Source organism: Babylonia areolata, chromosome 12, assembly GCF_041734735.1.
Source record: "Babylonia areolata isolate BAREFJ2019XMU chromosome 12, ASM4173473v1, whole genome shotgun sequence".
Classification (NCBI taxonomy): Eukaryota; Metazoa; Mollusca; class Gastropoda; order Neogastropoda; family Buccinidae; genus Babylonia; species Babylonia areolata.
Window position 1 is genome coordinate 29,170,370 of NC_134887.1, and position 11,986 is coordinate 29,182,355.

General features: G+C 41.3%; 1 protein-coding gene across 1 annotated transcript in view; it reads left to right on the top strand.

The window, feature by feature from the left end:
• LOC143287883 (uncharacterized) overlaps window positions 1-87 on the top strand; it is a 35,588-nt gene extending 35,501 nt beyond the window's left edge. Inside the window, exon 9 of the mRNA XM_076596123.1 lies at window positions 1-87. This exon is cut by the window's left edge and continues 98 nt beyond it. Coding sequence (XP_076452238.1) covers window positions 1-87 — 87 coding nt within the window.
• Window positions 88-11,986: the final 11,899 nt, after the last annotated feature.

Here is an 11,986-nt window from a genome sequence, read left to right on the forward strand (position 1 = left end):
AGCGCCCTCGTCAGAACGCTCAAGACCATCAAGAAACAGTCCGTGGCCAACAAGATCGAGAAACAGATCAACAACGTCGTCAGCTAGGGAGGGAGGGGGCAGGGGAGGGGGGCGGGTGGGGGTGCGGGGGGCGGGGCGGGGGGGGTTGTGGGGGAGGGGAGCAAATCAAGAACAGATCAGTAGTACTTGTGTGTTCATACCGTGGCATTGTTTGTGTGGAGCATATGCCTACGCGACGCGTGAATTTATTTCTCTTGGTGAGATAATAAGAGTTTTCTGTATATGTATCTGTATCTATGGCTCAGTTACGACCGTTACGAATTCATGATCGAGAAAGAAACAAGACAAGTATTGTCAGCTAGGAAGCATCGTGACAGATTGTCATGGTCATTTACATCATCATGATTTCTTCATCAAGAAATAAACAAGTCAAGTGAAACGCATCCATGTTAATTGTCAGCTGCGGGATGATATTGTGACAGATCCTCCGTGTTACAGTTAGTGACGTCCATCACGATTTCCTCATCAAAGAGAAACAGACAAGTGAAACGCATCAGAGTCAAACTGTCAGCTGTGGAACATTGTGACAGTTCAGTGTTATCGTCAGTTGACGTCATAATGATTTCCTAATCAAAGAGAAACAGACAAGTGAAAAGCATCAGAGTCAAACTGTCAGCTGTGGAACATTGTGACAGATCAGTGTTATCGTCAGTTGACGTCATCATGATTTCTTCATCAAGAAATAAACAAGCCAAGTGAAACGCATCCCTGTTGTCAGCTGGGCAACACTATTGTGACAGATCAGTATTGTGGTCAGTTTGTCATCATGATTTCTTCATCAAGAAATAAACAAGCCAAGTGAAACGCATCCCTGTTGTCAGCTGGGCAACACTATTGTGACAGATCAGTATTGTGGTCAGTTTGTCATTGTGATTTCACCATCAAGGAGAAACTGACAAGTGAAACGCATAAAATATCAGCTTGGGAGCATCAATAACAGATCAGTATTATGGTCAGTTACGTCCGTTACGATTTCCTCATCAAGAAATAAACGAGACAAGTGAAACACGTACATGTTGTCAGCTGGGGAATAATATTGTGACAGATCAGTATTGTGGTCAGTTGCTTCATCGTGATTTCACCATCAAGAAATAAACAGATACGTGAAACGGATCAGTGTCAAGTTGTCAGGGAGAGTATTGCAGCAGATCAGTATTATGGTCAGTCGCGTCATCATGACTTCCTCCTCAAGAAGAAACAAGTCAAGTGGAACACATCAGTACTGTCAGCTGGGAAGCATCGTGACAGATTATTGTGGTCAGTTACATAATCAGGATTTCCTCATCAAGAAAGAAAGAAGACAAGTGAAACGCATCAGTATTGTCAGCTAGGAAGCATCGTGACAGATTGTCATGGTCATTTACATCATCATGATTTCTTTATCAAGAAATAAACAAGACAAATGAAACGCATCCATGTTAATTGTCAGCTGCGGGATGATATTGTGACAGATCCTCCGTGTTACAGTTTGTGCCGTCCATCACGATTTCCTCATCAAAGAGAAACAGACAAGTGAAACGCATCAGAGTCAAACTGTCAGCTGTGGAACATTGTGACAGTTCAGTGTTATCGTCAGTTGACGTCATAATGATTTCCTAATCAAAGAGAAACAGACAAGTGAAAAGCATCAGAGTCAAACTGTCAGCTGTGGAACATTGTGACAGATCAGTGTTATCGTCAGTTGACGTCATCATGATTTCTTCATCAAGAAATAAACAAGCCAAGTGAAACGCATCCCTGTTGTCAGCTGGGCAACACTATTGTGACAGATCAGTATTGTGGTCAGTTTGTCATTGTGATTTCACCATCAAGGAGAAACAGACAAGTGAAACGCATCAACTATCAGCTAGGGAGCATCAATAACAGATCAGTATTATTGTCAGTTACGTCCGTTACGATTTCCTCATCAAGAAATAAACAGACAAGTGAAACACATACATGTTGTCAGCTGGGGAATAATATTGTGACAGATCAGTATTGTGGTCAGTTGCTTCATCGTGATTTCACCATCAAGAAATAAACAGACACGTGAAACATATACATGTTGTCAGCTGGGGAATAATATTGTGATAGATCAGTATTATGGTCAGTTACCTCCGTTACGATTTCATCATCAAGAAATAAACAGACAAGTGAAACATATACATGTTGTCAGCTGGGGAATAATATTGTGACAGATCAGTATTATTGTCAGTTACGTCCGTTACGATTTCCTCATCAAGAAATAAACGAGACAAGTGAAACACATACATGTTGTCAGCTGGGGAATAATATTGTGACAGATCAGTATTGTGGTCAGTTGCTTCATCGTGATTTCACCATCAAGAAATAAACAGACAGGTGAAACGGATCAGTGTCAAGTTGTCAGCTGGGACGCTTTGATATTTTGTCATTACCTGCACAGGTCTATTGACAAGGGGGTGATAGGGTTCATTCTTATGTCACCACAAGTACCATACCACACTCTGCTTAATCCATCAAAACAAAACAAAACATGCAAACAAAGAAAAACAAAACAGCTTTTATCGAAATACAACATCCTTACAATAGGGAAGCAACAAACATTAAAAAAAAGAAAAAAAAGAAACAAAAACAAACAAAAAAAAGACAAAAACACCATTAGTCGACCATCCATTCCATTAACGATACTGTTCAATGTCTACCTTATTATTTGGCTTACAGTCTGAACATAAGATAGTAGACATTATACATTGTTATCCCCCTCATTTACTCTGGTATTGTTCTGAATAGTAAGACTACATATTATTCTTTGTGCTTCTACAAGAAATTTAGCTATTGACAGTATTGTGAGGTCATCATCAGATGACAAAGCAGAAACAATGTCGTGCCTTTTAGCTACATCAGACTGAAAGAACTCGTACTTATCTCTTACCATATCGAATGACTTACATTGAAACAAGTAATGTTTTTCATCATCTACATCTATTGTCAGCTGGGAGAGTACTAGTATTGCAGCAGATCAGTATTATGGTCAGTCGCGTCATCATGACTTCCTCCTCAAGAAGAAACAAGTCAAGTACAACGCATCAGTACTCAGTGTCAGCTGGGGAGCATCGTGACAGATTATTGTGGTCAGTACTGTCAGCTAGGAAGCATCGTGACAGATTATTGTGGTCAGTACTGTCAGCTAGGAAGCATCGTGACAGATTATTGTGGTCAGTACTGTCAGCTAGGAAGCATCGTGACAGATTATTGTGGTCAGTACTGTCAGCTAGAAAGCATCGTGACAGATTATTGTGGTCAGTACTGTCAGCTAGGAAGCATCGTGACAGATTATTGTGGTCAGTACTGTCAGCAAGGAAGCATCGTGACAGATTATTGTGGTCAGTACTGTCAGCTGGGAAGCATCGTGACAGAGTCATTGTGGTCAGTTACATAATCAGGATTTCCTCATCAGGAAACAGGCAGTGAAACGTATCAATGTTGCCAGCTAGGGAGTACTGTAACAGATCACTATTATGGTCAGTCACGACATCATGATTTCATCATGAAGAAGAAACAGGCAGTGAAACGCATCACTGTATAACAGTTTGGGAGCATAGTGACAGATCAGTATGGTCAGTTATATTACAACATCATGATTTCCTTATCAAGAAAGAGGCAGTGGAAAATAACAATTGGTGTAAGATCAAAGGTACCCTATTTAAATGATGGGGAGACAACGTTTCGATTCGTAGACTCTTCCTCAAGGGCAGGGCCTAGGGACGTGTTGGCAGGCACTAGTAGTCTGTTGGGGGTGAGTTTCATCCTCTAACTGGACTGGCGCAATAGCCGAGTGGTTAAAGCGTTGGACTTTCAATCTGAGGGTCCCTGGTTCGAATCACGGTGACGATGCCTGGTGGGTAAAGGGTGGAGATTTTTACGATCTCCCAGGTCAACACATGTGCAGACCTGCTAGTGCCTGAACCCCCTTCGTGTGTATATGCAAGCAGAAGATCAAATGCGCACGTTAAAGATCCTGTAATCCATGTCAGCGTTCGGTGGATTATGGAAACAAGAACATACCCAGCATGCACACCCCCGAAAGCGGAGTATGGCTGCCTACATGGCGGGGTAAAAACGGTCATACACGTAAAAGGCCACTCGTGTGCATACGAGTGAACGTGGGGGTTGCAGCCCACGAACGAAGAAGAAGAAGAAGAAGAAGATCCTCTAACTGGATAACGTTGTCTGTCCATCATCTTACAGTACCTTTGTTCCTTCACCAATCTTTTTTTTTTCTCCTTCGTTTTACTGGGTTCTGCAGTCACCATTTCTTCACAGGCTGTGTAAACGCATCAATGTTTTCATTTTGGGAGTATTGCAACAGAACAGTATCATGATCAGTTACGTCATCATGATTTCTTCACCAAGAAGAAACAGGCCAAGAAACGCATTTTAATGTCAGCTAGGGAGCATTACTGCAAATAAGTAGGCCTATTATGGTCACTTACATCATCACGATTTCCTCATCAGTCGAGACGAAGCGAGACACACCAATGTTGCTGTCAGCTAAATCATCACAGGTCCTTCTTTGAACACGTCAGTGTTTGTTATGTCAATTGTTTCACCGCAGCATATCATTTGAGACTGACAGGATTACAACTGACTTGGAAAGAATCAGTTTCACAAGCTATTACTTTCTATACGGGGTTTTGATTGTTCATTAGAATACTTCTGGAATCATGTTCACATGCCATCCATGCTTTGTTTACAGGGTTTATACTGTTGGGGAAATTAATCTGAAATAGACCTGGGTTAAGGTGTCTAGGAGTCGCCGTGGCTTAACTGGATCAGGCGTTGGTCTTCTCAGATCCGAAGTTCACCAGTGTTCAGGGTTCAAAGCCATGGCGTTCTTGGGGATACGCACTTTACTCTGGTAGTCTTCATTCCGTAGCGCGAAAGCGTTTTGATTTGTCTCTGCACAAGACTCAGCGCCATATAAATAACATTATTATTATCATTATTCCACCCAGGTGTGAATGGGTGATACCTGACTTCGGTTGCAGAAGGGTAAAGCGGCGTGAGGATAATTATGATTTGGAGACTGCCTTGCGATGCCGAGTCCCAATGGCAAGTAAACGTCAGTGGGATCTTTAAAGGGAAGTGACTCTCTTTAGCTCTCTCTTTATTGTTGTTTAATCTTTATCTCTCTTATCCTTATTGTTGTTGGGGTTTTGGGGTGGTTTGTTTTTTTTGTTTTTGTTTTTTTTCCCCATTATGGGACCTTTAACTTTTGAAGAACTACTAGCTCCAGCATTTTCTCCCCGTATTTCAGTGAATACCAAAAAGAAAAAAAATTCTGGATTTTTCCGTGTTAAGAACTGATTTTTTTATTTTTCACATTGCATTGGATTTGTCAGATCTTGTTTATTTCACTGACCAGCTGGTGTGAAGGTTCCTTGTCATGTTGTTCAGCCAGACTTTGGTGTGTATACATAATGTAATCAGTTCTGTACAGTTTTAGCTCATGTGTCTGCCCATGGGGATGGATATTACAGGTGTGTGTGTGTGCATACCTCTGTGTGTGTGTGTGTGTGTGTGTGTGTGTGTGCGCGCGCGTGTGAATGCACATATGAATGTGTGTGTGAACTTGTACATCTTTGCACATAAGTGAAGTAGAAGTATAAAGTGCTGATCAACATAGATGTGTGTTCGGGTTTGAGCATGTGTAGTTGTGTGAATATATCGACGCTTTTTTTTTTTTATTTTTTTTTAATTGAATTTGTTGCATATTGACTGAGTGTGTCTCTAATGACACATTATTAGCATGCTTTTGGATTATTTTTATTCAGTTAATCAGTGTAAAAATATAGATGACTTTAAAAAAAAATTCATAGCATGAATAGCTCAGTCATGTTTATGCTCTTTGCTATAAATAAAATTCAAGTGTAATAGAACATATTTTTCTCTGTTTGAGGAGGTATTCAAACTCTCATTTTTCCTGGCAAAAGGTAAAGTGTGGGCACAGGGTGTGTGATCCATTTGACTAACCTCTTCAACCTACCGTATTCATACAGGCTGTGAGTGCAAAATTATATCAGCAAAGCTGTTAAGTTTTCTTGATGTCATTTATTTTGTTCCATTAAGCAGTGAATGACATAATCTTTTGATACGTTTTCATGAATGGGTATTTCATGTAATGTAATCTTTTTTTTAATTAAAAAAAAATGATGACGTGCAAGTGTGTTTTGTGCATGTGTATTTCACATAATAATAATAATAATAATGGATACTTATATAGCACACTATCCAGAAATCTGCTCTAGGTGCTTTACAAAAACGCTTTGTTTACATAAAACATTACATCTGTGTTACATACACACACCAAAATATGACTACACACACACACATGCACGCACACACACACACACTGCATACATACATTTTAACAATACATGTGTATCTAACAGCTACCCTAACACATACGCACACATCACAAATATGTAGTAGTAGTAGTAGTGCAGGGACTGGAATTTGACTGCCTAGGCCTCATGGCCTTTTTTTTTTATGTCCCCTTCAATATCGGTCTCCTTTAATTTGTGTAATATGTGCAGAATTAATGCTCCGTATGATCAGCACGTCGTGTTTGAGGAAACACACACACACACACGCACACACACACAAAATCTAATAAAAATACTTCAGATTGGCAGCACCTTTTATTTACCATCACTGAATGACTTACAAGCCTGCTCAACAAACAGAAATTATATCACTGTTGCCATTATCAGCCAACAAAACCCAACAAAGAATGCAGAAATAAGTCCATCAGCATGTTCTAAGCTAAGCCATTTTGCAATCCAGAAACAAAATTCTCTCTCTCTCTCTCTCTCACACACAGGCCCACCTTTACACATTCGATTAACCCTTTCACTGCCAAGCTTGCATTTATGCACAGGCGTGGTAGAGGACCCATGTCACTGAAAGGTGACCATTCATTGGTCTGTTATCCATGAACCTATTGCTCTTAATGTTCGGTGGTAGGATAGGCCGTATTTTCTATAAATCGCAGGGGGAATCCCCAGCTATTCTTAGCCACTGTCTTTTCTGTGTTAATACTACAAGGAAATTTTGTACTCTAAATTGAGTGGCGGTGAAAGGGTTAAGAAAAACAAACTAATTATAGCACCATCAACAGCTTTTGTTGTTAGAGCTCTTTAAAAGATTTGGATCTCTTTTATGATCATACTCACGCAAGCAAACGCAAACACACTCACATGCAAGAACGCAGACTTTCTCCGCCCCCAGCAGTTTTATCCCCCATCCTCATCTGATATTACTTTTAGTGAAAAGATATCAAATGAAAGAACACACACACTCACAAACATACCCACTAACCCCTGTCCATCTCTCCAAATACATAATTCTTGTTATCATGATGTATCATAATCACATTTATCATTCTGATGATTATAATAGTCATATCCAACTACAACTATAGGAACAGCAGAGGCAGCAACTGCTGCCTGGACTATCTGAGCTAGAATTTGATTATAGTGGAGAGTGTATTACCCAAGTTACATACGCACTCTCTCAACCAAGAGAACTTTAGGACAGTCAGCGTTTGAATGGTCCCCAAATGCCATCTAGCACCCCAAGACTGCAGCACTAAGTCAGAGCCAGTGCGATCTTTCCGCCCTGTTTCAGTGTCATAGTCCACCCAAAAGAATAAGTTGTAGCGTAAAGTTCGGTCTATTGAGCGCACTGGTATATAAGCCGCACCCACTAAATTTAGGAAAAAAATTTAACTTCATACATACATAAGCCGCACTGGCTAAAAGCCACACTTATTTTCAGTACCGGAACACATACTGATACTACAGAAAAGCTGTCAATACTGTAGTTATGAAATAAACTCAAGCAGGAGCAACACAAAGAAAAGCAAGCGAAAATACTGCTCGTGCCACAAAAAAACAAAAAAACAAAAAAAAAAAAAAATGAACACAACGAAAATAAAATCCATAATTTAGGGATAGTTACATTTATTCAACATCATCCTGCTCACTGAATACACTGAAATCTTCGCCTTCAGTGTCCAAGTTGAAGAGATGGATTCCCGTGGCAGTTGAGAAACCGTTGATCATACAGCTCGCACTTTTGCTACTGGCCTAACTCTTACAGTTGCCGATCTCTGAGTAATATGGGGATATCTCCTGAAACCTTCAGATCTCTGTCTGGGCAGTGCACATAAACCATGAAATCAGATAAGACAAGTTGCTTCATGGTCCTGTCATGTGTGTGTGTATGTGTGTGTGTGTCCATGTGTGTTTGTGTGTCCGTGTGTCCATGTGTGTGTGTGTGTGTGTGTGTGTGTGTGTGTGTGTGTGAGAGAGAGAGAGAGAGAGAGAGAGAGAGAGAGAGAAACAGATAGGCAGACAGATTTTTTTTCCTGTTGAAAAGAGTTTGACAAGCAAGCTGCAACCTTCAGTTAAAACACAAATGTAAAACAAACATATAAAATGATAAAAGAGCTTTTTCTTTTTGGAATTCTTTGGGAAAATGGCAGCTCTAAATCAATTTTTCACCACAGAAATAAAGACACAGACTGACCACAAACAGAGCTATAATCAAGCCTGCACATGTTCCTTAAAGAAATAATCTAAAAAATTCTGCAGCTTAAATGAAATTGCTTCTCATTGTCCCATCTCAGGATTAAAAATTTACGCAAAATAAAAACCACAAAAAAAACAACAACACGCAAATAAAACTAAAAACGAAATCAAACAACATAGAAACCTCCACACAGCCAAATCTAAACCAACTCTTAAACCAGTTTACCTTGGTCAGTGTATAAATCAAATCAGCTTGGCTGTGGAATCCACAGACATAGAAAAAGCAACATTACAATCATTACCGTAAAGTTCGGTCTATAAGCCGCGACTTTTTACCCCAGCTTCAACCTCTGTGGCTTATACAATGATGCGGCTTATTTGCGGATTTTAACGATCCCGGGAGTGTCATGTTCTCGTCTATTCTTAGCTGCCCTTCAACTCACCAAAATCATGATTTCTGTCCATGAATTTTTGGATGAGCTTCAGGATAGTGTGCTAACTGTTCACGTTTTATAAATCAAATCCGCACATCTGGTTTGTGTCCAAAAAAAAAAACAACCCCGAAACAATACAAACTGTTTCCCAGGTGATATGCTTGTGTTTCAAACCAAAACACAGTGTGACAAAAATTGGATTACACAACATGACTCAATAAATGAAATAAAACAAATCCCAAAAAATCTTCATGAAAGCGCCCTTCTTCATCAAACACGAACATAAACAAATCTAAAACCTACAAGACAGAAAAGCAACGGATTATATTTTTATTCCTAAATGTCTGAAACTTACGGAACAGCAGATCAGATCTAAATTCCTGGCCGACATTTACTCCAAGATAAATCCAAACACACCACTGGAGCTCATGAACCCAAACAGCTGACAAAACATAATATGACGTAAGTGGAAGAAAACATAAAAGTATCGCAAAACACTTTCTAAAAGCACCAATAGCATAGCGAGTCATATAAAGGCGAGTTTTTCATGTTACATATGTAAATGTACGTACAGCCATCATGCCACAAACCCAAATCACAGACTGGCGGAACTCAGCAACAGATTTCACCAAAGCAAATGAATGCTTTATGCAAATCAAACAACAGAACCTGCAAACATTATCTCCCATACATCAAAAGCTGGACACTTTAAATAAATACCATATTTCATAGACTACAAGGTACTGGAGATTAAAAAGCGCATTCACCAAATTTCAAAGACTTTCTTTTTTAACAATACACCTGACACAGCATATCATAAAGCATTCATGAAAATGAAAAATAGGAAATCAAACATTGACGGGTCGATCATTGTCACTGCCATGTTTTCATCTTCAGTCGATGTCAGGGCCCTGACGTCATCAGTGGAACTCACTCCACATACTGCATCATCTGCTCGCTTCTCTTTTTTTTTTGCTGTCCCATCATCTGCACCATTTCAGTGGCATTACTCCCACGCCGCTCATTTAGATTCCCCCATACACGGCCACAACAGGGTTCATCCATCACAGTTCCAGCGTGGGCAGTCCGCAAGGAACCATCAATGTTAGGTCGCCAGGAGGCCACACACCAGAGGAGACCCTGCACTGCTGCTGAGTCACTTCGGTGGTGTTCAGTGATGCCTGTTCTGATTCAACAAAGTTAGGACACCACCTACTAAGCCCCCTACTAACGGCAATGATGGCTTAGTCGCGGAGCCAGACTGAGTGAGCGTCCCTCCCAGAGTGGAGACCGCTACCACGTCCCTCAAACAACAGCCCCCCATGAATCTGCCGACACTGAAGACATTGACAGGACTCACCCCAAGCACGGAAGTGGAGGGGTATCGAAACTGAGGTCACCATGAGAGCAGGGCATGAAAGGCCACAGGCTCTGGGACTGTTTTGTTTATATTGATGACGATGAAGGAGGAGGAGGATGACGATGATGATGACGATGTTGCTATGGAGGTCCATCTTGGTTTAGGACTGCGTGACAAGGCTGTACTCTACGCTTCCTGTCATAATGATATCCCGGCGTTAACCAGGCCCGAGAGATACAGACACTTGCAGTGTTGGTCAGGTAATTTGAGCAACGCACCTAAAGACGCATCCTTGAAGTGGATGACACTCGACTGTGTGGTCCTAGTCTCCCCATTTAAGCCCACAGCACACTCAACTCTGGGTAGGAGCCGGCCACGGGCTGAAAAACCCACCTCCACTGGGATTCGAACACACGCGTCCTTCCAGCCGTCAGTCCACGACGCTAACCACTTCGCCACGGTGGCTAGTAAGGCCACAGACTTTGGGACTGTTTTGTTTATATTGATGATGATGAAGGAGCCTCTGCTCACTTGCCTCCTCTCTAGATCTCCACCTTCACTCTCTTCAACCCATCCTGTCCACACTTCCCCTGGCGAGTTGTTTGAAGGCTGTCTTTACACCGATTCATGGGAAGGTTATTCATTTTGTACTCACCACCACCAACATCATACCTCCACCTTCGGAAGATGACCGCAATACAAAGCTGATTAACGACGAGCGTTTCAACAGTTGAACCATACCTGAGGTACACTGAATTACAAGGCATATGAGCCAAACTTTGGGGGGGGGGGGGGGGGGGGGAATATTGTTTTATAGTCTGTAAAATACAGTACTTAAACAATCAACAATTTTCATCCCCACCTTCATCAGCCCCATCCACATGTAATATGCAGCTTTTATTCAAACGTGTGTGTGTGTGCATGTGTGAGTATGCACAAGTTTTTATATTGTATGTATCCTAATTTCTACTGTATCTGTGTTTGTGTATGATTTTCGATTTATGTTCTTATCTTGTCATGTACTATCCCCCTCAATATTCCTTGTGACCCCGGTACAGTTGGTAATAAAGACATATTCTATTCTATTCTATTTAACCACTTAGCTGTTTGACCCTGTTTAGAGTGGTCGTTGGCTGAGTTAAAAGCGGGAAGCTGTTTCCTGTCCTGCACCAGGCAGTAGAGACACACTTCCACCTTACCTTGTGTGTGTGGGTCTAGATGCTAGTCTTTTTTTCTTCTTCTTCTGCGTTCGTGGGCTGCAACTCCCACGTTCACTTGTATGTACACAAGTGGGCTTTTACGTGTATGACCGTTTTTACCCTGCCATGTAGGCAGCCATACTGTGTTTTCGGGGGTGTGCATGCTGGGTATGTTCTTGTTTCCATAACCCACTGAACGCTGACATGGATTACAGGATCTTTAACGTGCGTATTTGATCTTCTGCTTGCATATACAAACAAAGGGGGTTCAGGCACTAGCAGGTCTGCACATATGTTGACCTGAGAGATCGGAAAAATCTCCACCCTTTACCCACCAGGTGCCGTTACCGAGATTCGAACCCGGGACCCTCCGAATTA